The 25903-nt window shown below is 43.8% G+C and overlaps 1 protein-coding gene across 1 annotated transcript; it reads left to right on the top strand.

The window, feature by feature from the left end:
• ppp1r14bb (protein phosphatase 1, regulatory (inhibitor) subunit 14Bb) lies at positions 1-24798 on the top strand. Its single transcript, XM_084544460.1, has 4 exons — positions 1-722; positions 21507-21590; positions 21694-21726; positions 21862-24798. The coding sequence occupies exons 1-4, from the start codon at positions 522-524 to the stop codon at positions 21928-21930; spliced, it is 387 nt and encodes a 128-aa protein (XP_084400586.1). The 5' UTR covers positions 1-521; the 3' UTR covers positions 21931-24798.
• The last annotated feature ends 1105 nt before the right edge of the window (positions 24799-25903 follow it).

Here is a 25903-nt window from a genome sequence, read left to right as displayed (position 1 = left end):
TGCGCTCCAGTCCAGTCGGAGAGCGCGCACGCACACAGCTCCAGCGGGGACACAGAGAGAGAGAGACGTGTGATTTCTCTTTGTACTGAATGAAGAGTTGAGGCCGGCTCTGCTCTCGCTGCCGTCTCTTTTTTTTATACAAGCAGAGTTTGCATGCTGTAAATAGCCCATTAAGCCGGTTACACTCCAACGTTTCGGTCTACTCGTCGGTCTCCCTCTTTTTTTTGTGTGTGTGGATACGATCCAGCCGCTGCCAATGTCCCCGTGAGTCGATTTTTTTTAATTTTATTTTCAGGACAACAAAAGCATCAGGTCCGGCGTCGCTTCTTCAAGTCACACATCCACCAGCCGGGATTCTTTTATTTATTTCTAGTCAAATAATAATAATAAAAAAAGCCAACAAGCCGCTTTTCGTCTTCTTCCTCTCCGTCAACCCCTTTCACACTTCCAAACCTCCGGGAGGGAGCTTTATTCTCTCCCCCCTCCTCCTCCTCCTTCTCCTTCTTCAAACCGAAGCGACAATGGCAGCTGTAACAAGCCCGGAGACGAGCCCTCAACCCCGGGTGTATTTCCAGACGCCGGCCGGCACCACGGAGGAACCGGAGACACCCGTTAGGAAGCAGGGGCGCGTTACCGTCAAATACGACCGTAAGGAGCTGAGGAAGAGACTGAATCTGGAGGAGTGGATTATCGACCAGCTAACGGACCTCTACGACTGTGAGGTAAAGAGCCCAAACAATAACCGGCCTCGATGCCGATCGAACCTATCGATTATGCAGCTAAGTAATAGGGCTCCATTGTGCAGCCCGGTGAGTGAGCGTATGAGCTCCGGAGCTTGTCCGTGCGTCCAGCCCTGAAGCAAACTGTTGATATGGAAACATTTACAGGCCCTTTGTCGGTGCTTTTGGCCTAGCTTCTTGTTCTTTAGCCTATAGTATCAGGACCACGTGCAGTCAGGTAATGAAGACAACAACTAGAAGTCATTTATTTTAAAAGCATTGTGGTTTAAACTTAAAGCTCTCGCTGCTAGACTCAATGCGCAACACGCGTTTCACAAACAGACAAGCTTCTGTTCTTTGTTCTGATTGGCTGAACGGAGTTTAAAGCACACCTGGGAATTAATTTAATTACTTATTAATGGCTGCCCGGAAGTTACAGCCTTTTTCCATGTCTGCTGTTTGGGAACTAATGCAAAAAAAACAAAAAATAAACCAGAGATACATTAGTTTTTATTAGAAATAATTAAATAAAGAAATTAAATTGTTTAATTTACTAGTTTGGTTCTTAGCCAGGCTCGATGCACGTCCCATTAAACCTCATGTCGCCTCATCTAGCTGAAAACTTTCAAGTGAAGCACAAGGTGACATGAAGATCCTTCCATCAGGAGGGAGTGGTGTTAGCCAACAAGAGGAAACAAATGATGAGTCTTGCTGACTGTAGCCATGACTGTGCATCAGCTGCAGCTAACTTTAGAGCCCCGGAGCACACATCAGACCCCTCGGTCACGGTGACACACGAGGAAGTTACAAAGCAGTTAACAACGTTAACCTGCCGGCAGCTGTGGTGTAGCTGCTTGGCGTCAGGTGGTGGTGGTAAGCTCATGTCCACTGAGCTGGCATTGACCCACATTCTATTCCTAGCCAGAGGAATACGGCGACTTAACGGGTTTGGAGAATTCCTAGTAGGCTAGCATGAGCTAATGATGGAGTGCAGTAGGCTGGTTGCTAGAAGCTCAAGCTTGTGTAATTATGCCAAGTCAGGAGCAGCTTCTCCAGACTTTTGTCTACCATCCCCCATCCCCAAACGCAGAATAAACATCCGCCGTGCATTAGGATAAGCTGAGAGTTGCTGTCAAGTTTGAGACCATTAGCAATAGAGACTATTTTAGGAGTCTGGGTGTTTTTATATTTACACTTGGGAGTCCAAAATCCAACCCACAAGTTAACCATGCTAATAAATTCAGTCAGGGAACGCCATGCACGGATAATGTGAAGACAGAAATCCAGACTGTAGCCTGTCATGCGCAAATGCGCTCGCCCTGTCAGCAGAGAATCTCTGCTGATGGACGATGTGACGGGGAAATCCTGTGAAATGACACCACAGAGTTACGTTGGCCAGCAGAGGTGATTAAAGGACCCAGAGGGGATTTTAAAATCAATGCGCTTTGATTGTATGCCAATAATGGATTAATATGCTACGTGCAGACGCTGCGGAGAGCAGAAAGTCTGAGTAAATGAGCTCAGGAGAAACACTTGGCAGCGCTGTGGACTGTGCGTAATTAGAAAAAGGAGTTTTCTTAAAGTGCTTATTGTGTTTGGGATAAGGCTGGTCTTGATTTTCTTATCCATTGTGTGCCCCATGATCACAATTATTGATATCAGAAAGGTATTCCTCTTTCATAGTTTAAATTCATTCCTTTCATTCATCTTTCTTTCACTAATCTTAGCCTTTCATGCATGCTTTAATGCGTTGATGATTTTGTCTTTGTTTCATCTGCATAAATGAGGTCAGAACCCACACAAATAGGCGCACAATGAGAATATCTGTTGTTTCTAGATGGTAAGGCCTGAACCTTGTAAAGATTTCTCATGGACTTGACTAAGCACATCAGCTTATAGTCAAGTAAATGGCATATTTCTGATTTATTTCCCATTTTTTCGGACACGCATACCTCATTCATCCCTAATGACGATGCCTATTTCTGGCGTTCATCCGCAGCAGTCCCCTCTTTTCATTGTCCCGATCCAGTCCCTGCCTCGGCTGTTAGACAACAAAGAGATTAATTTACAGTCGGTTCACTGATGGAGACACATTGGGCTCATTTAGACGGGGAGATGTGGAGCACGTGCTGCTAAATAGTGTAACTGGAGAGGCAGCTGAAGCCGGCCGGGGAGCAGAGCGGGCGCTGGGAGAATCCAGTTTGCTGCACGCTCGGGATGCCCTGTGCTTCACCTTTTCCATTTTTTTTCTTTTTATATTTTTGTTCTTGTCATAATCCATATTTTCCTTCTTCGTTATTTCCTGTGCATCCGCCCTCCCTCTTCCTTTTTGTCGGGGCACATTTCAACTATTAATAAAACCCACGTGGAGTTTGTTCAGTGGGGAATTCATTATGAGCTGTTTTCCCATTCATATAATCCCTTTAAACGCACTACAAGCAGTCAGCCAGTCATTTCTCGCCAGCCAGCCTGTCAGATATTCATCCAGCCTCTTAGTCAGCCGATCAGTCTGAGTTGCTATGGGTAATGGTGAAGAGCCGAGCCGTAGTAAGATTCCATGGCAACAGGGCTCGTTAAATGTTTATGTTGGCCGACCATGCAGTTGGAGAAAAGGTTGCACCCCTTTGGTGAAATTATTCGGCGGCGTTCACTTATAACATTGGCAGCTTTGGTGAGTGCAGTTGATGTTAATGTGGCATTTGCTTTGTTAAGGAAACAATCCCTGCTTTTGTTTCCCACTATAGAGCCGTTATGCCCAACCAGGGTTGCTTCCGCATTCGCCTGGGGATACGTGTGGAAAGATTGTGAAACACTTTTTTTTTTTTTTATAGAAATTATGATTAAACACACCGGTTGAGTCGGTACTTCTAAAGATTTCGCTAAATTAAAGCGTAAATGGTTAAAATTAACATATCTTCGAAAAAAAATGGCAGCAACGTCCTCCAAATCCCACAGACCCCGTCTCACAGTTTACATTTTAAACCCCACTGTGGTAGTTTAAGAACATAAACCCTACGCTGGAGGTAAATGCTAGGATTTAACTGTGTTACGGGGCACGTTGGAGACTGTTTCTCCAAATTAAGGTGCTCTCTAAACACTGGCTGCTCTTTCTTTGCCGTTATAGAGCTCTCCTCTCTTTTGGTGGTGTTGTGTATATATATATAAGGTGCTAAGTGAGTTTGAGCTCACTCTGGGGAAAAGAAAACGGCGGGTTCCACCAAGCACAGCTCCGCTTGTAGTAAAATAATCAGATTTCACTCCAGCCACGGTATTATTTCCATGGTAACTGGCCTGTTAAGTTTTTTTTTTGTTTTTTGTTTTTTAAATTTGTCTGCAAAGACTCGTTTTCCCTCGGATTTCATTTTCTTCTCAAGCGTTTCTGGAGCTGACCAGTAGCTACACGGTTAACAGAGGAGCGAGGGGGCGGACCAATCCCTAAACTCCAGGGTCCTACGTGGCCACACACTCTCTCTCACACACACACACAGACACAAAAACAGATGGGAATACGAGTGAGAACAGAGGCAGGATTGGTGACCAGGAATGCAATAAACGGGGGAAGAGAGAGAGAGAGAGAGGGGGGGGGGGGGGGGGAGGATGGCAAGAGGAGAAGGAAAAAGCAGGAGAGGGAGAAAGTGTTATTGTAATGCTCTCTGCTATCACATGCTATATAAACACAACACAATTGTTGTTACCAAACGTCTTTTGGTATTTGTAGTTTTAGGAGTTTATCGGGCCCTGCTGGAAGATATTCAGGGATATTCTGACAGCTCAATAAATAAAACGTTCCATCTGTTTAAAGTAGTCGCACCACATAACAAATACACCTGATGTAACCAGTGCACAGAGAAGATACGTCGTTCCGGTCAAAACAAAAGAGGAAATGGTGCTAGCTGAAGCGCATTCACATCACGCACGGTAAAATAACATGGTTTCGATGCTTCCCCTTAACAAGCAAAGTGTTCCCTTCAAAGAGGAACGGTGCAAAATCAACAGTAAAACATATTTACTCCCATAAGAAATGCAGGAAAATGAGCTTCATCTGTACCCTTCAAAATAAAAGTATGTCAAACCTCTGTGGGACACGCTCATCTGGTTGTGTTTTGTACTCATGGGGAAGTTTGTGAGAGGATTATTCCTTAATTATGTCACTTCATTTTCACTTTGAGTCCGCTGTGGTCTGAAACATCTGACAATTAGAGAAGTGATGTGTTGGAGCCCGGGTCACTAAAGCACAACGCATCCTGGTGTTGTATGTCTGCGCAAGAGAGAAAAAAAATATGTTACAGGAAGCCTAGCTGTGGGAACAGCTGTAATTTCATAGCTCTCTCGGTTGTGGATTAAGTTGGCCTCCTTCACTGACTTCACACTGTAATAGGACACACACATATGCACTAAAACACGCACAGAGAGCGAGTCCTTAAAGCGCACTCTTTAAGGTCTGAATACCAATCAGTATTACCCTGTTTCTGTGTGTGTGTGTGTGTAAGAGTGACCACAAAGAGTGGTTGTTACTCAGCGTGAGTGAAAGACTCCACTGTGTCTTTGTAAACACCCCACACAGCAGCGCGCACACACACTCACATTTGAACAAAGATGGACATACACACATGTTGTTAATAGGTTACATGTGTTTCTACATGTTGAACACACACACTCCTCTTCCTGGTCGATTGAGGGTGAGTCAGCACGTACCGTAGCCTGACCCACTGACTGACTTACAGGTTTTTATATCCCACGTTGGAGAGGAGGAAGACTGCCTAGATTATTGAGACTGAGAGAGAGAGGGGCGACCAGGCGTGTGTTTTGGTTGGTGTGTGTTTGTGTGTGTGTGTGTGAGTAAGATCGGAAGGAAGTTAAGAATGCCAGGCAAGGGAAGGCATGGATGGAGAAGGAGAGGGATGAAGAAAGAGAGAGAGAGAGAACAAGGGATGTGAGTCATTCAGGGGAATGCTTATGCTCGTTGTCACAGGAAGTGTGTCGGGATGAGAGCGAGACAAACACAGAAAAATTAACAATATCAACACACCACTTTCACTCAGCATGCAACACACTGCCCTGCAGGGCACCTGTTGAGTCACACACACAAAAAAATTACAAGTGGCTCCCAAGTAAATCTGTAAAACTACGCATGTGGATGCTTTTGTGTAAGATGGCGATATGAGGTTTGGCTTTTTGTCGCTCAGTTGCTTTTATTCTAGTGTACCCGCATCCAGTGTTGGTATTGCTTTCATTTCAATATGGAAGAAAGCATTAAAGGGGAACTACTGTTTTTTACAACCTGGACCTTATTTCTGGCATAAAATACGATCATTTACTCACCCATATAACTTTGGTGTCATTTGTAGTTGTTCGGGAGATGATTAGATCAGCGTATATCCATATAGTAGGAGTGACTGGGGCACCGAAACGCAGCCTCTAAATAACGCATTATCTGCAGCGAAACTCATCATTTCACTTATATTTTGTTACGATACACTAGTGCTATTCCCCGTTGAGTCCGGAGTTACCTGTTATCATCATCCGGGGTCTGTAGATTTGACCTACAGACCCCGAATGATGTCTTCTGTCCTGGATGATGTCATGTCTGAGCCCTGTGCGCACCCTCAACGGTCTGCTTGTTTACCTGTAATTTGCTAATGCTAGTTTTTTGCAACATGGCTGAATATTTTTCAGATTCTGAGGTTGTGGACGAATCATAGCAGTAGGTGAAATGACCGAGTTTCATGGCAGATAATGAGTTATTTAGAGGCTGCGTTTCGGTGCCCCAGTCACTCCCACTATATGGATATATGCTGATCTTAATATCTCCCGAACGACTACAAATTACACCAAAGTTATGTGAGTAAACAATCATATTTTATGCCAGAAATAAGGTCCAGGTTGTAAAAAACAGTAGTTCTTCTTTAATCAAACAATCAGCCAAGTATATATTATTAATGTTATTGGGTGTATGTATTTAAAGATACCCTTTGGAATATGTGAGTAGGAGAGTTGTTGTATTGGTGCCTAGTGCATGGTGACGTGTACATATGCACAAGTATGTAGATGATTTCACACGAATTTGTGGGTTTTCACGCCATTCAGCTCTTGCTGGTGCATTGCTACATATCTTGTTATCACCACAAACGGCAAACATAGTGATGCCCTTGCAAAAGATATGAGAGCAGACTTCTAGATAACAGTGCTGTTCCAAAAATGACAAACCTTGGTTTATGAAAGGTCTTGAGAACCAACTTTTATATTTCCCATAACCCCTAAACATCTACATCACCACTCCGCAGAGCTTCACGAGCAAGTCGAGCGGTTGCGGTTAATTCAGACATGTCAGTACTGAGAGCAGGACAGAACGAGATAGAAACTGTAGAAGCTGGTGAGACTTGTTAGATTATAACTAGGAAGTTGTAAATAACTTTAGAAGAGGGCATTGTTGAGTTTCACGAATGGGAATGACACAAAGTTAGAATGACGTAATGCTGCATTCCCGTGTTCCTCAGATCGTGTCATTTCCCGACATCAGCTTTCTGACTGTTCATGAGCTTTTAAGGCAGAATGTGAAAACGACACGGACACTACAAACAAGATGAGTTTGATTTTGTTGGGTTCCGTCACTATTTGAGAGCATGCTGCCAATTTTAACGTCTCGTACCATCAACCAAACATTTGCTTTTGTCGGCCATTTTTCTGAGCACATTACATCGGCAACTGGGACAGTTGTGTGGCTCGTAGTATTTACCTGACAGCTGTAGTTTGTCCTTTCTACGCTCGTAAAGCAATCGTCATGTGTCACCCACGTCATGCGCCTCCTACATACAGGTTGCCTAACAATTTTCCACCACGTAAGCCCTCGAGAATTATGTTTCAGCACTTGCTAAGCCCGCTAAGATCGTCATCCCACGCCCTGTCACATAGCTCACATCGTCGGTCAGTGAGCGAGTGTTGAGGAATGGACCTGTCACTGGATGGGTTAAAGAGTAAAAGGTTCTAACAAAACCATTTTAACTAAAAGATCAAAAGTCAAGCGGGCTTCCTTTGCTCCTCGATTGCACATAAATCCTGGCTGCTTGCAGCAGAACTAATTGCAGGCAGTTGGTTGCTCATTGTTACGAGAGGGCCTGTTATTCGTTCATATCTTCCTGCTGAACAATTGCTCGCATTGTGCGCGTGCTTTTAATGGCCATCCAGTAAATAACTCAAGCTGTTAATGTTTTTGATCCCTAAACATAATTAAAATAGCCCTTCTGCTTCCCTGTTTATTATTTTGAACAAGCTACAGTGTACAGTGTGTACTTATTGCTCCTTACATAATTGTTATTTGTAATAATTAAGGTCAGTTTAAGACTACACTCGAGCTGTTTTTGTGTGGGTTCTCGCTCCTGTGTGGAGGCTTTTCAAATTGAGCATGGGTTTAGCTGCGGAGCAGTTTGGTACACAGTGTTATTACTACATATACCTCCAGGGTGTTGTTTTATAATATGGCTTTGAAATGAGGGATGCGCTTATTGGCCTCCGCGTCGACAACATATTAAAACAATGAAACAGCCGAGCCGCTGTCCTGATATTTAACTGTTGGGACATGAGCTGGCACCAGGTGGCACGGAGTCATCGTCATCATAAACCAATGCCAACTGTCTACAGGTGGAATGAGGTGACACAGATCCACTCAGGAGGATATTTTAGTCCCAGGAGGTGCATTAGAGCAGACGCCAGTTGAGCTGTTGGTTGGCAGCGGGGAGGAATACGTCTGTTTATGGCTTTGTTCACAGCCTCTGATCGTGTTGTTTATTGTACGAGAAATAATAACAAACTGTACAGGTGCACATCCCCATTTAAGAAGACTTGGGGATTTCAACGTTTTTTTAATATTGCATAATTGCAGAAACACATTTAGTTCAGAGCTGCAGCTTTGTGTTAACACTGCCAGTGGTTTCCTGAGCTGATGTCAGTCTCAGACGGACAGTCAGCTGCTGATTTAGAGGTTGGAGCACCGGTGCCATGTTGGCTCCTCTATGATGTCAGTGTTGTAACACTAAGCTGAAGCTTTCATGGAGTCACAACACAGAAATTGATAGATGAAAGGTGTGTGGACAGATGGATTGACAGCAGGCAAACAAATAGACCTGCAATAAAGATGAGAATGAAGTAGTGTTATTATAAGGGTGACTTTAGATTATGAAAGGTCAGAGGAATGTATTTCCTTTAGATTTGCAGGAAGTGAGACGGTCTCACTCTCTGCCTCAGCTGGGTTACACATTTCTAGGATGTTGAAGTAGGCCTCGTTCGATCATTCACCTGTTGCTTCTCTTTCTGTCTGTATAGATGCTTCAAGGCTCACGGTGTCCATTAACAGACATCGGCTCATGAATATGAAGGATTTGACCCACTTAATGTGGAGAACAAAAGAGACAACATCCTGTCACACCCTGTTGTCAGCCAAGCTAACCTGTTGCGTTTGTCAAGCAGATACCTTTAACAGAATAACGTTTTTTAACTGTCAAACTCCATTCTCATGTTTGAAGTTTCTGTTTTTACTGTAAACGATGCACAGAACAGAAGGCTTGGCCGCTTTTTCTTCGGATATCTGTTATCTGCTGTAAACCCGGCCAAACCCAAAACATTGGCTGCTGCCACCAGAAACTAAGTCCTCACACGATAGCCGATGCATTACCAGATTACTCTCACATACTGAACAATCAATGAGTAACTTGAGTAAAATGAAATGTCTTTCCAGCACCCTTTCATGTGTTCAATTCAGCTGGTCACTGTTGGTTTCTGTACGTTCTTTAAAGGGAAACTACTGTTTTTTACAACCTGGACCTTATTTCTGGCATAAAATACGGTCGTTTACTCACCCGTATAACTTTTGTGTCATTTGTAGTCATTCAGGAGATATTTAGATCTGCGTATATCCATATAGTGGGAGTGACTGGGGCACCGAAACGCAGTCTCTAAATAACGCATTATCTGCTGCAAAACTCGTTCATTTCACCAATATTTTGTTATCATACGCTAGTGCTATTCTATAGATTGACCTACAGACCCCATGGCAGATAACGCGTTACTTAGATGCTGCATTTCGGTGCCCCAGTCACTCCCACTGTATGGATATACGCAGATCTAAATATCTCCCGAACGACTACAAATTACACATATATGGGTGAGTAAACGGTCGTATTTTATGCCAGAAATAAGGTCCAGGTTGTAAAAAACAGTAGTTCCCCTTCAAGAAAGAAATCCACCAAGATAATTGTAAACCTCATACTGAAAAACCATCAATGAAAGTAGAGTTAATTTTCTAAACTCCAGCCCCTTGTTGATTAATAAAGTCACTTGGGAGAGAGAGTGAACAACAGCAGATCTGTTACATGTTCATGTTGTTGTGGGTCAGGAAAAAGTCTCTTATCAGGCCTCCTGTTTAAGACAATGCCCTCTCTGTCTGCTTTTGATTTCCCTGCGATAATCTCCTGGAATCTCCCGCACACAGCTTTTATTTTTTCACTCCTGTATCTGATTCACTGCATATGGAAATAAACCAACGCATTAACTGATTAGAAAAGTGATGCCAGGCGCTGAGAGGTCAGAGGTGTGTTGATGATGGATTTGTGGAAAAGAATTATAATAGCGTTCTCTAATCCCTTTTTGAAATCCATATGGATTATAGCTCGGTAATGTGGAATGAATTAAAAGACCACACAAATACACACGTATTTCACGCGATGTTTGAACATGAGCTGATGGATAAAGAGATTCAACGCTGTGGTCTGATTTCCTGTCAGAAACTGCCAGAATAAAGGAATAAATCAGCCGGTGAATGACGTGGCAAGTGAACAAGTAAATGTTAAGCCCTTTAGTTGTGTTAGTAGTACTTGCCAAGAGTGACATAATCATAATCTGTTGTAATCCTTGTTTGTATGCATTCTTATTTTAATCTGCGCGTAATCTCTTCTTTCAGTCCAATTGTAGTGTTAATGACTCTACTGGCATGTAAAGGAGATGTGTGTGGTCTTTAGTTTGCTTTGTATACATACGTGTTCACACCAACATAGTTGAGAAAACCTTTAACAACCTAAGCTAATTTGTCCAAATTACCCAAGACCTGCAAACAAATAGAACATACACAACGTCTGTACATATATGTGTGTGCGTGTGTGTGTGTTTGTGGAGCACCGTGCTCTTTCGGGAGGAGATGGAAGGTGAAAGTGGGCACTTGAGATACCGTCTGTATTTTTACATGAGAGATTACGTAATTAGAGTTGGCTGAAAAGAGAGAAATGCGTAATCTTTGTGTGTCGTGACAAAGAGACAAACAAAGCTAAAAGTCAATAGCCAGAGGTTATTTGTGCACTTTCTGTTGTTCTCAAACTGCCCGCTGTGGACTTCTTACGTAATCTTATATTTGCTTTATTCACCTTTATGCAGCTGAAGGAGAAAAAAAATATATAAATCTCATTGCATATAGCCTTTCTTTTGGGGTCGGGGCACATGGACATTTCATTGGATGCTAAATTGGTGTGTGCGCCCCCGAGTGCATGGAAATGTCAAACTCTGAAATACATTTAGGAATTCCTATTAAACGCATAGTGCAAGACATCATGTTAAAATATTGACACGTATCAAAATGCTTTGGTTTATTGTCATAAAACCATTAGCTTAGCTATGCTTTGTTTAATGCTAATGAACAAATTGCTTCATTGTGCTTAAGTACAGTATTATCAGAGACGTTAGCATGACACCCAGTCTTGTTACAGCATTTCAGAGGTCTTTAAAAATCTACACTTTTGATTCATCAGTTCAGTTCCCACCATTTGCTGTCTAGCCATTTCTGCACTGCACTTTATCTCAGCTAACCCATTATTTAGTTTTTGATATTTGCTTTCTTATGTCAATGTTCCCATGTTTTAGCAGTTCGAAAGCATTTCATAGCCGTAGAGCTCCAGCCTTGGCAGCGCCTCACAGTTACCAGTACAAGTCTACCCTCGGCCTGGTAGCGAACCCCGAGGGACCAGCAGAGTGTTTCCCCCAGAGAGGCTGCGGCACAGACATGTCCAGTCAACACACAGAAACCACTGAACCGTTCAACTCAGGCCAAACAAGCTGATGTGTGAATCATTCAACCGCACAGCGGGCAGTCGTGACTGTGGGCAGATTTTGGGAGGTCAAGGTTGGGTGACACTCTACATTTTAACTCTGCAAATAGATTTGAGAGTGTTTGTGTGTGTGTGTTTGCTCCGGTTTGTCGCCACAGGGCACTTTTGACAGACGACTACATTAGTCATGGAATATGCCTTGAATTGTGATAATGGCTTATGTTTGTGCAGATATCTGATATGCCACATCACAGTGATAATGTCATAGAGGACAATGGTACCTACTGTACTGGCCAACTGTGTTCATCCATGTCTATCTCTGGCTGTTTAATCAGCCACTTCCTTACTTAAGATATCACTTTACTCTGTATTACAGTATTGGTCTGTCTTTCTACTACTCCTGTATCTATTCTATTGCCTAATTACAGTGCAAGTACAATCAAAAGTACTGTGCCTGCGTCCTAATTATAGCAACCGTTCCCTGGCTTCATATGAAGATTTGTTCAGCGTACTTGGAACCTGTTTGGTTCGGCTTTCTCCAACCCACACAGCGCTGGGACCCACATTAGCATGCCCACATCACAACCGCCAGGCTCCGGAGGCTCTGCTCCTTTTTTACTTTGCATGACGGAGCCGTTTGCATTTTATCTGTAGCGATAGCAGGAAGGCTGACAAGGCTGGCGGAGTCAAAACAGATGGAGGCACCGGTAGGATGTGCTAAATGAGGGGTGCCTGTTGTTTTAAGAGCGTTTCTTTCTCCCATTAAGGAGCTAAATGTGTCCTTGAAAGCATTTCAAAGTTAGTTTTTAATGAAGACATTTGCGCTGTTTTCTTCATGAGCAGGGAGAAAGAGCAGGTCTAACTACAAAAGGCGTTGTACGGTGTGAGAGAGAGCGTACAGAAAATAACAATTAGATTATGTTTTCTAGTCTGAGTCCTGGCAGTAGGGAGGCCATAAGGAAGCTAGTTCAGCTCTTCTGTTTTTCGCCTGCAGCTCCCTTTCTGTCTGTTCTTCATATGATTCAAAACAGGACATAATTTTCTTCCTGAGAGGAAGTACATCTAACTGATTAGGCGTGCAATAGAGATGAAAATCAACCGCGCACACAAACAAAAGGTGCACAGTAGCACACACACACACATACACGTGTAAGATGTTTGAGTGGATTGAAGTACGTTGCATTGATTATGGATCACTGTGGTTTATGGTTCTTGGTTGTGATATTTATTACGGTCGCCACTTAGATGAATTGCCTGCACTAGTCTTGTTAATGTTGCCCGGTCAACTCTGCCCTCTTGAAGTCTCTCTGTTAACTCTAGCGTTCACAGTCGTGCACACTTCCCACAGATATCTTGTGATATTCCCCCTCTCTCCCCCCGTTATCTACCAAGGTCACGTGTCCAGGCAGGAAGTAGCCGGGTGCTCTGGTGTCTTAACCCCTTCAAGCTGTAAAAGCTCTTCAGAGACATGTTTGTGTGACCAAAAACTGGAGTTAGAGAAGAGATCCTAGAAGGGAAGTTGCCAATAATAGTCTGCTTGTTATTGTAAGACCTGCAGATTCCCGATAAGCACGTTCGTGTGAGTGTGTGCAAGACAGGACGAGATATAAGGGAGATGGAAAGCAGCCGGCGATGACGGACACAATGCATCCCTAATCCCTGCAACCCTGTTGACCTCTCGGTGACTCTCCCTATCTTGTTCCCTTCACGTCCGCGGCAAGGTGGCTCAAGTGCCCTATTACGAAAGGCACGAATCTCTTTAGTTGGTGATGCCAACTAGAGACGAAGGGCATCAAAGACGAAGGGAGAAAGAGAGAGAGAGAGAGAGAGAGTGAGAGAGAGGCAGGAAGCAGGTTCAAGCCCAGTGTTTTTCCACTACGGTGTTTCCATGCCGGCCTCATCCTGTCTGTCTGTCTCTGTCTCTGTGTGTGTTTGTCTGCCTTAATCAGATGACCGTAGACCAAATTACCAGATCAGTCACAAGGGTGTCATGAATTACCACCTCCTCATGGCTTCCAGGCTACGTTCTAGCTTCCAGGTTGTTTTAGCGAAGGAGAATAGGCCCTTTGTGAGGTTACATGTTTCCAAATTGGACCGTCCAAGCAGATATTTCCATCCCTATCTGCCAGCATACAGTGACTCCTTCAGTTTATGCAATGGTGGAATTTACCAAGTCACTGTTGAGAAATGGTGTTTTTATCTTCTGGTCCGACCTTCGTTCTGTCCTGTCTTCTCTTGCTCTGTCAGTCATTTTCATGTTATTGATACGCAGGCTTGCACATGCATAGATAGAGATATGACTTTGAAGGTGTGCTTATTGGCTTATTGCGTGGGGCTGTGTGAGCTGTCGTAGCCTGTGCAGTCTCACCTCTAGATCCTAAATTAAACAACTTTGCAGTAACATGTTTTAGATTTAATCCACAGCTACGCTGAACATAAACAATACAGACCGAAGCCATTTGGGCTTTGGCCCAGTTGGTCGTAACCAGCTGAAACTGCTCTGGAGCTAGCGGTGCAGAGTTGTAAAACTTGGCATGTAGACACTTTGTTCTCTCAGCTGTGAGAACCAAAATACACACACACACACACACACACACAGTAACAGTCAAACAATTCCAACAATGCCTGAGTTCATACCGCCTGCAGAGTGTTTGTACTTGTGTCTGTCACTTGTCATTGTCTGCGTTCACACATATATTTTGTACCTGGCTGACCGTGCCAAGTCAAACGGGCTTGGGTAACGGTTCTAACGGCGCAAGCGCACCCTCGCTCGGCCGCTCTCTGGTGCATACATACACGCACGTACAGTACAAACACTCAGCAAAACACTCTCCTGCTTGGACTGACCTCAATACAGAGAGTGTAATTGAAAAGGAAAGGCGCGTCGTGGTGGAACATGCAGATCACATGTCGACCTCTCTTTTCATCCGAGTCTTTGCTCTACTGTGCAATAAAAGAACCACGAGTGCACAGAAGAAGCCGTGGATGAGTGTTGTTTCAAAGGAATGCATAAAGTATAAGTTCGCCAGACGAGACGAAAACAGAGGAAACTGGAGTCAATGTTATTGTTTAGTGCCACGCGGCCTACTTTTCCTACTTCTTCCCTTTCCTTCTTCCTCCAACCAGTCGGCCGCAGCCATTACTTCGCTGTTTTCAACTTCTCTCTCCTTCCCTGCATCGTCCCCGTCCATTGTATTCACACTTCGTAGTAGAACAGGGGATTGGTCGTCCTGAAGTCAGGTTATTTTTATCCTGGTTTGTTACTGAGGCGGTAGAAAAGCTAAAGTGGCTCTTTCCTCTTTACATTTTGAATACACCATCTCCCCCTCGTCCTCTTTCTTATAGGCAGTTTAGACTTCTGCATTAAGTTGACACAGAGACAGATGCAGAGCCTAGCGCCATAGCTGACGTACACCTCCCCAGAAATGTAGCTACGCGCTGCGGCGATGCAGAGCACAAGAGCTGTGATTGGTCTGTTTGGTAGTAGCGTGTTTCCGCTTTAGTATTTCTGGCTACTTCTCCATCTCCGCAATTTGCGAATTGATTGTTTTGGATCAGTAATAAAGAATCTGTAAGGTTAACTGAGGAGGTTTGGAGATGCAGACATTTGTATGACTCGTGTTCGGCGAAGTTTCGATGAAAGTTTCAGTCGCCATAGTCAAAAAGACACAAATCGCTGACTAGCATTTTGGTGGCGTTTTTACAGAACGAGCCAGACTGACGAGCGCGCAAGTATAAATGGCTCGCACCGACGTAGGCTACGTGCGTAGGTCCTTGCGTTTAGGTCCCGCAGTACTATATAAGCGTCCTACACTCACATTCAGTCCTTGCAGGTGGCCTTTTGTGACCTGCTTATACAATTACTCTCTTACACAAAGCTTCCCACATTGAAATGTGTCTAGCTTAGAGATGCACCGATTTATCGGCTGGTGACCGGAATCGGCCGATTTTCACGTGATCGGCCATGACCGGAGACCGGCCGGTCAGTCTGACATATGCCGATTTTTTGCCGGTCAAATGCACTCGGGCGCCGCATAATTTACATCGCGCAACATCAGCATCACACGCAGGCCAGCTGACAGTCTTGCCTGGGCCCGCGACGAGATAATCTTAGATGCCCCCCCCGCGCTCCACTGTGACCTCCTCTCTCTTCTCTCAACGGTAGCCTGACTCTGTCCCTCCGCTCCGAGACAGCGGGCCCCTCCCGCATCACTCTCTCTGTCACCTGACTGCAGCCGGATGTCTCTCCTCTCTGTCTCATCCTCTCTGACGGAGCTACCAAACTCAACTGTTTCTGTCAAAGATAACGTGTTGTGTCAGGCTTTTATACAAGCTAATGGACGTTAACATTAGAGCTAGCCTGTTAGGTTACGTTACAAGGCTGGTAAACGTTGGCTGCGCTGTTTCTAACCTACGTTCACTTTACTAGTCCCAGCTTCACCGTCACCACCTTTTTTTTAAAATATTTGTTCAGAAAATCTTTAAGGCCTCTATTTTCTTCTCTTCTTCTCTTTTCTTTCCTTTTCTGGGCACCGGACTTATGCTGACCGGACATTTTGAGCGTACTGAACTTCAAATCAAACGACAACATCAAATTTTGATCAGTGGCCAAACCATTTTTGTGTTGGGGTGGGGGGGTTCTTGACCACTATTTCAAGGACAATTAGGAAGAAAACAAATAAAAAGCTTTTATGTAACTTAAATATTACATATGTTTTTCCACAAATAGGTCTATTTTAATTTTTTTTTTCCCACACCAGGAGTAATTTATATAGTTCTATTTTTATAGTGATAGCGATTATCTGTTCAAATGTTCTATTAAAGAAAAGATAATATTAATATTCTATTAAAGAAGAGAAAATAAATCTTTGTATGTGTTGTAAAGTGGTTGGAAAAAATGAAATCGGAATCGGCTAAAATCGGTATCAGCAGGTCAAACTCAATGAAAAATCGGAAATCGGAATCGGCCAGGAAAATTGTAATCGGTGCATCTCTAGTCTAGCTACGTGTCTAGTGCGCCGTGCTTCTGCCGACATTTGACTGGCAGCTGTGGGAAAGTTTCACACGCAAGTAAATCCCAGTCACAGGTTCTACATTTACAGCAACAACGCCTCAAGTAACCACATCAGTCGGATGAGGGTGGCCCGATCTGGAGGATTTTTCAATCAGGTTGAGAGGGGTGATGTAAACTTTCGATAATCCACTCGGTGTCCTAATGACCACATTAACACCTAATCCAACTACATTCTTTCAGTGCATGTTAGTCATAAGTGGGGTAAACATCATATGACATTATGGCTCTCCGGGAATGACGGAAAAAAGTGTTTGTTAGTCGTCTTCTATCAAATAAATACGGCAATGTCAATGTCAATAAACATAGTGTTGTGCAAGTACGTGCTAAACAACAATTAGTTCGAGTTCATAGTTCGTATTTTAATTTTTGAACGTCTGTGAATGTCCCGCCAAATTGAGCGAAACTTACGTCTACGCTCACAGCTGGAAAAATGATGCGTTCAGTTGACAGTCCACGTAAATATGAACGTCATTCATTGAATGTGTTCATGCACGACACTGGAAACAACCTCCTTCTGTTATGTTGCCCGGCAGATTCAACGTTTACAGTCGGCAAAAACGCTTTGCACGTGTCAGAAAAGGCATGTATCTTTTAATCCGATCTGAGGTCCGTTAGAGTAGCGTGAAATCTAGTCAGACAAAAATAAAGAGCGGCTGCGCTTCTCTATCACTCTTTGTCACCACTTCCCCTTTCAGAGATATTTACAGTAGGCCTTTTCGTTGCAATACAAGGTCACTGACCTACGTGTGTGTGTGTGTGTGTGTGTGTGTGTAGCTTATGTTTTTCGGAGAGGGAGCTGCATCTGGCATTTGATCCATCCCAGCCTGCAGCCGCTACACAGCCCCCCCTGTGAGAAAACTAGTACTACGACCTACACGTACACACACATATTCATGCACTACGCTCTCATACTGTCACATCTCATTCTGCTCTGTTCTGCAGGAAGCCTCCAGACGAACCCCTTGTCTGTCTCTCTCCCTCTCTTGCTCTCTCTCTTGGTGCGGAGGTGGCTGAATCGTATTTGCATGCTTGTCAAAAAGGGTGTAATTAAATTCAAAGAGCGCCATAATGCAATAGAGCAATATGCCAGTGTACAGGTGATTTACAGCAGCAGTTGTTGTGTAATTGCAATAAACACATGTGGTTGCCTTCTGCAGAAAGAGAGGAAATTGTTGCCCCGTGTGTGGCTGTGCATTAAATCATTAACAACCGTTTTAACATGAGCAAATGTATGCGTCCTAAAGAACGGGCTCGCTGCTGCTGCAGATTAGTTGCATGCAAGCGTAATATCTAGAAGACAGGGCTGGACATTCACATCATTTATGCCATTCAGCGAGACGTCATTCAGATACTTACAGTGCCTTTCATGATTTTACACAGTCTAATCTTACTTACTTTGTCTGTATTCAAAGGTGCATCAAACACCTGGACACTGATCTGACTGAGATCTCCCTTCCTTTACCCCCAGACCTCTTTGAATTGTTCCACAGCACACTGCTTTGTTTACAAGCCTGCGGTGCTTGCCAATATCTTGTAGCCACCTTTTATTCCAAGACCACATCTGCAAGCCAACAGTAAACCCCCTCCAGACTCCGCTAAGTCAGTCTGGAGGATTGTTTTGGAAATCCTCCCTCGTGATTCCCTGCTTTCTTTGTGTCTCCTCTCTGAAGCCTGTCTTCCGGGCCTTTTTTTTTTTTTTTTCTCGACATCTCCCTCGCTCCCTCCTCTCCGTCGTCTCTCGCTCTCTCTCCCACCTCATCGTCTCCCTTTCGGCTGCTCCCTCTTCTCGATATGCTCCTTAACCTCTTACCTTCCTTCCTCTCGGCGATCCTCCCCCTCACCTCCCTCCACTCCCTCGCAGATTTAACAGTGTCTGCTAAATCATTTTCAAACGAGCCACATTAAAGAAGTAGCGCTTTATGCTTTCCAGGGGTTCGCACATTCAACTTTTGATTATAAGGTTTAAGAGACAGATCCAGTCGAAAATTGACACTAGACGATTTTTATTTTTAGATCCACTTGCTTCCCTTTTCTTTGTGTCTTTCTTTCTTTCTTGCATGTGGTAGCACATGGAGCCCACATGTTGTGTAGACCAGTCTTTGTGTCAGACTTCACAGCCTGCGTGTGTGTTCGTAGATCTCAGACATCCTCAATATGTGCGCAGTGAAACCACGTGTGTGGTTCTTAGTGTGTGTGTATTTTCAGACAGACGATTTGTTTTGTCAGACTTTTAATTGTAGTTATTCAGTTTAATCTGCTCTCGTCTATTGTCTCTTTGCACATTGTTGTCGGTGCTGATGCTGACAGTATGTCTACACGTCGGGATTGTGTGTCCCTGTGTGTGTGTGTGTGTGTCTAAATGTTGCCTTGCTGACAGTAAGTCTGTCTGCCACTTCCAGTCTCTATCTCACACACACAGGCTGTCCTGCTCCGAATTAAACGCTTACACCCCGCCCTTTTCACTCATACGCACACTCACTTCATCCCGCTCAGACTTATTAATGCCAGATTTATAATTCTTTAATCCGTGTGTGTGTGTGTGTGTGTGTGTGTGTGTGTGTGTGTGTGTGTGTGTGTGTGTGTGTGTGTGTGTGTGTGTGTGTGTGTGTGTGTGTGTGTGTGTAAGGTGAGCGTGAGTTTTCACCACAAAAAAAAAAGTACACAGTTAATGTGACACACAAATGTGCACACACAGCATGCTGCGCCTGTCTGTCTCTGTGAGTCTACATTACTTGTGTGTGTGTGTGTGTGTGTGTGTGTGTGTGTGTGTGTGTTGGACAGGGGGCAGTCGGGCAGGTGCAGAGACAGCTGGTGTGGGCAACTCCAACCGAGGGGGAGGACAAGAGCGGAGAGGGAAAAGATTCCTAGAGAACCATGTGAATATAGGGTAGCAACCGAGCCCAAAAAGAGGGAGGAAATGGGCGTAGAGTACGAATGTGTGTGTGTGTGCATGTGTCGCCAGTGGTGAAGCGCTTTGATAGAAGACATTAAGCTACTGTGTGAGTGAGACAGATGGGGAGAAAGAGAGGGAGAGTGTTAAACCACTTTTATAGAGCTATGATTAGTCAGAATTGATCGGATAAGGAGAGGAGGAGAGGGATGAAGATTAGCTCAAAGTAGACTCAGTTTTTGCTGATTTTTTATTTCCCAGTTCTTAAACTTGTGTGTTTTCATGAACCGTCGTCGTTTCCGTTTAAATGTGTGTCACACTCCAGTTTTGAACGAAGTTATCTTGATATAGATGTTGATTCAAAGGAGCAGATTTCGCCCTTTTGCTCCGTTGCTCCGTGTAGCTTTGCAGATATGATCTTGCAAGGCAGCTGGATCCTCGTGAGATTTGTTAGATCACTAGATCACATCTAGACGGCCCGTCTTGCCAGGCTTCAAGCTGCGCATTTGTGTCTGATCCACAGAGATGTGAAACGATCACTCTCGCCCGAAACTACCGTAGAAGTCTAAGAGTGACTTTTTAGGTGCTAGTTTTCCTTAGAAACACAGCGAGGATTGTACAGTGGGCACACGCTAGCTTTCAAAAGTAGCTTTCCCCAGACTGCTGCTTGTTGTGTTTCCTTTCCTCCACTCTCCTTCTACATCATACGCTTCATTGATCTGATTGGATGAAGTTAGCCTGTGACAGACAGATGGTTTGTCCAATCACCTGCCGAGTGTTTCTCATATGAAAGTGCCCCGTCCTTTCCAAATACTTTCCAAGGACGACTTCCCACATGGCTGAACGTTACAGGCCATCACAGATATTACCTGGTGATAAAACGATATGTCAACATTTTTGGTGAATGCACACGCTCCCGTTCTTGTAGAGGGTTTGATGAGATGATTGACAACCAGTCGTAAGCTACTGGCGAGATATTGTTTGCTCAGCGTAGCATAGACACGAGTTTGAATCGGTGTGAAGACGATAAAACAACACATCTGCATCTCTTAAGTGTATTATCTGGTTTAAAATAGAAACGAAACAGAAACCTAGCCGTTTCCTCACGCTAACAGTCATTATGCTAAGCTAATTGGCTGCTGGACAGATGCGTTGTTGTCCTCATCTAAGTATTTGCAATAAAGTTTTTCAATTCATAATACTCGTAATCATAAAACTACCCATACGTTATAGGTTATGTCTCATTCAGTAAAGAAATAAATTTGAACACACACATATACGTTTTATGCTCTGCTCTTCTATCTCTTTGGTGATGTTTTAAGTCTGCTTCTTTGTAATACCTTAAGACAGGAGTCTTTGTCCATTTTCAATCTTTAAAACGTAAATGTTCTCGTCTCAAAATGCCATCTTCACAGAAATTTGTCTCCGTCTTCCTCTTTGTCTCTCTTTTTTTTTGTCATGTACAACATGTGGCATGATGGGTAAGCAGCACCCTCTAGTGTTCAGGACTGAGAACTGCCACAGCACCACGTCATAGCTGAGAGGGAAACTCACTGGTCTATTTGCAGACAACCACATAACATAAACACAGGATCTAAGAATAAAAAAAGGTTGAGGACTTTTTTCCATGTGCCCGTGAAAGGAGGCTCTCTGGTGTGTGTGAGCGCACGCTTGCGAGTTGTCCTGGACGTTTTGTCTCTGACTGTTTGCTATTCTCTATTCTTGTCTCACAACAGGAGGAGGCCATCCCAGAGCTGGAGATAGATGTGGATGAGCTGCTGGATATGCCCAGCGACGTTGAGCGGGCAGCCAGGGTCAAGGTAGGACACGCATACGCTTGCGTCGAAGCGTGCAAAGGACGCACACTGAAGTGCTGAAACATGCATAGAAATGAATTTCATTCTGTGCTTCATTGTTTTACAGGACTTACTGGTCGACTGTTTTAAACCTACCGAGGTAAACCAACTCTCTTCCTCCCTCCCTCCCTCATTTCATCCCCTGCTTCTCTACCAATTTCTTGATTCTTAAAGTCCACATTTATAGAAATATTTGTCCCCTTATGTGGTTTTTCCTGCTTGTCTCTCTCCGTAGGACTTCGTCTCAGAGCTGCTCGACAAGATCCGAGGGATGCAGAAGCTCTCCACGCCTCAGAAGAAATGATGCGGTCCATCCTCCTGCTCCTCCTCCTCCTCCTCCTCCTCGTCCCGCCACATATTCCCTCCACCTCAGCCCTCGCCGCTCGTCTTCCTACCGCACCCCACTCTTTTATTTTAATGTCCGTCATTGAACATGATTAAATGTTTTAACTGAACGGTGTTTCTGCTTCTGTATTCTCCTCCGGGTTGCCTGGATCCAGCCCCATGTGTCGCTTTCCCTTTTCTTTTTTCTTTTTCTGTTGTGAATGGCTTCAGAAAAAAAAAAAAAAAAAAAAACTAACAACATAAAAGAAAACCCAAAGTGGCGATTGAATAACTCTAAAAGCGATTCATCTGCCTCAATCCAGGCACTCTCCTCCGCTCTCTTTTTCGTTTCTACCCCTCCTTTTGGCCATTGTTCGACTCTGCACCTCTTCATCATCCAGCTCCTCTACCTCCCACCCCCCCCCACCCCCTCCCTCCATCTGTCTGAGGAGGAAGAGGAGAGGAGATGAGTCCCATAATTACTGAGTGCAGAGCGGCCGAGAGTGGGAAGAAGAACAAGGCGGCAGCCAAAAGAGAGGAGGAAAAAAAAAAAACGAGTGGAAGGAAGGGTGAACGATGAGGGAGGAAGCAGCCAATCAGCTTGAAGCAGAGCCTAATCATCCCTTATGTTATATTTTTAAACTCGTAAAGCTACCGATCATAATTCAGTTGTGGTTTCCTGGTTCAGTTTGAGGGCATGGGGATATTCACCTCACTTTAGTTTTTTGGATTAATTAACTTTCCGAGGGGGGTCAGTACAGTCTTTGCTAATTACTCCCCCCCCTCAACCCCCTCTTAATCAGAGGCATTGCTGCAGTGGTGCTTTTAAAGACTGTCCTTTTATCGTGTGCGTGTCTGTTGAAAAAAATCTGTACCATGTCATTTTGGGAAGAAAATCTGAACCTCTTACCGCGAAACAATAATGCATGGTGTATCCTTAGTACAGCTACGAGCCTGGAAATAGTGGTTGAAAAAAATAAGTCACTGGTTGGCTGTAGTGGTCGTACGGCCGGACTGATTTTAGACTGACCTTCTTTTGAAGCTAGAGCAGACGTAGGTTCTCTTAGAATAAAAGTTTTTCTTTCCACAAATGCGTAGTACAGTGATGAGAGGCCCCTCGGGAGCCACTGCTGTCCGGACTGCACACACATTTGTACGTCTGTGTTGCTAAATGCTAAATGTGTGTATGTTGCTACATAATGTACAGCAACATCTGTTATAGGAGTGTTTTTTGGGCCTGTATATTCTGCTGTTCTGTACGACAGGTTAGGTTTTTAGTAGAGGACTGGTTCCTTTTTTAGTTTTTTTTGTTTTTTGTTTTTTTCCTGGTTGCATTTTGTCACACTCACGCTGACGGTCCAACAGGGGCCGGGGCGGGGGGGCACCCAGAACAAAGATGCCTTTTTTTTTTAATCACAGCCCCTCCATCCTCTCCCTACAAAATTATTTGGACCACCACATTCTTTGCTTTATAGCCAATTCAGAGCTCTGCCTGTCATGTCAGTCGACTCCAATAAGACGTCTGAATGGGAGGGAGGCCATTGTTCCAAATTGAAGCTCTTTAATTGCATTCATCCATCTTTTTCTTTCTCTCTCTCACACACACACACACACACGCTCGGGCCACCCTCACAGCGGAGGAAACGGAAACGCGCTGGCAAACACAGCTGCCTCTGACACAGATGTGCACACACAAACACACACACGAGGCATAGAGAAAGAAAGGGAGAGAGAGAGAGACGGGTCCATAGCTTCCACACAATCTGTGCCCCCTCCCCAACCACCACCACCACCACCCTCACCGCAGCTGCCAATCATCTCTGAGAATAAGCCATCTGTTTCTGATCCTGGGCCAATCAGATCCGAGGCCGAAGCCCATTGGCCGCCGAGAGCAGCAGCAGCAGTAACGTTCGCTGTGATTCCTGTGACCGACTGCTAACACCTGCGGTGACGGCAGACCTTCACTGTCTGCCTCTTTCTCTCCCAGCGCCAGCACACACAGACACACACTAATCTCCCATTTTCATCTCACCGCTCTGTCATTTCTCCCTGGCATCCCTCCTCTATCCTCCTCCCATCCATCATCACCCTTCTGTCCATCCTCTCCTCTCCAAGCTTCCTTTCATTTTTTTAAACAGATGTTGCCTTAGGTATTATTTATGTCACACAAACCAAATAAACAGGAGACATTCATTTTTAAAATTGCTAAAAAATCAGTTTTTTTGTTTTTATTTTATTTTTTAGAAGTGAGTGTTTAATACTTAGGCCTTGATACAGTGATTTTGTTTAGATAAATAATGTTCTTTACATCTACCATTTGAATACTCGGTCTGTTTTTATTGTGATCATGACACTTCTTGAAGCCAGGCCTTGGATTGACACGTAGTTGAACAAAAATCCATTCAGACGCTCTCTGGTGCGATTGCTTTTGCCTTCCCCGCCGGCGGTGTTTTCCGACCGGAGCACAACCTGCGGTTTTTGGAGACATTTTGATTGGTCGGTTTTTACCAGGCAACTTCAATCAGTAGCTGAATTTGAGTGGATTTTCTTTTCTGAATCCAGGTTTGGATTATACCTACTTAGACTGTTATTGAGAAGTCTGTTTTTTTACTGTTGGGGAAAATTGCAAAAAAAAAAAAAGAAAAGAAAATATATTATACTGATTATTACCATTGAGGCTAAACACAAGAGCTAAACCGTGCAGACTGGGAGAGTGGTGGTGTGTTTTTTTGGACATCGATTGGATCAAAACCAACAAACAAATGTAGCAATATCAACAACAGGTCTTGTTTTTGCCCAGTTTTGTTACACTTTTATGCAACTTTAATAAAAACATATAAAATGGTCATTTTCTGTCTGTGTTTTTCTGTTCTCTGCTTTATCCTCAGACTCATTAGGTAAATGACATTAGCTATCTTAAATTGGACATCATATTCCTTTTGAAATATATTTATTACTATATCAGGGGTGTCAAACTCATTTTAGTTCAGGGGCCACATACCTTGGTGTCAAGGGGGCCAGACCAATATCACGATAGCATATTTACCTATAAATAACGACAACTCCGAATGTTTCCCTTTGTTTTAGTGCAAAGAAGAACATTATGAAAATGTTTACATTTAATGACTCGATATTTCTTAAGAAAAAGAAATGCAATTCTGTTTAGTTCTAGGTCTCAGTGTTGTGTTATGTCCACAACTCTTACTACATCTGTGTGAACCCTAGGAATAGCAATTACTTTTATTGGAAAAATAATAATGTTATTAATGTCTTCAATGTAATTTTTGCAGTTCGCAAATTCATCCAATGGCCCAGATTAGACCCTGTGGCGGGTCAGTTTTGGCCCCCGGGCCATATGTTTGACATGTATGTACTATATAATTTGCTACGTTTTTTGGTATGAATCTCTTTTTTTAGACCATTTTTAAGATGGACATAATTTTTTCATATCAGCAGGTGTAATTGTTAACCAGCATCGTGTCTCTGTTTCATTAATGTCCCTCCAAACAATGTGCGCTCTAGCACTTTCACTATGAGGACCCTTGAACTATATAGGGAGCTGACATTATTAATGTTAGTAGTTTTTTTTTCTGCCATGTCAAAATGTCTGCTGTGAAAAGGCTCCATTGTCCAAATGCCATGATTTTCTTCGTTGATGGCTTTTCAGGCATCCCCGCATTACTTTGCTGCCATCTTGTGCTTGTTTACAGGATGGCAGCTACATTTTACACCCTAGTGAGAAGTACAGTGAATTCTGTTGCACACTATTGGCATGGACTGTTAAAGGACAGTCAGTCAAGGGCAGTGAAAGCTTAACACCCCAACTTTGGCTGCATGGCATCATGCTGAAAACAAGTTCTCATTAAGGAGATAAAGGAAAACTTTTGTCTGACGTTTGGGGTAAATCAGTTCTAAACTACAGACCCAGGCATAAAATTTATATTGAATTTTAT

The sequence above is a fragment of the Chelon labrosus genome (assembly GCF_963514085.1).
Source record: "Chelon labrosus genome assembly, chromosome: 1".
NCBI lineage: Eukaryota > Metazoa > Chordata > Actinopteri > Mugiliformes > Mugilidae > Chelon > Chelon labrosus.
The sequence above is the reverse complement of the archived record's forward strand: the minus strand, read 5'-3'. Positions and strand labels throughout refer to the sequence as shown.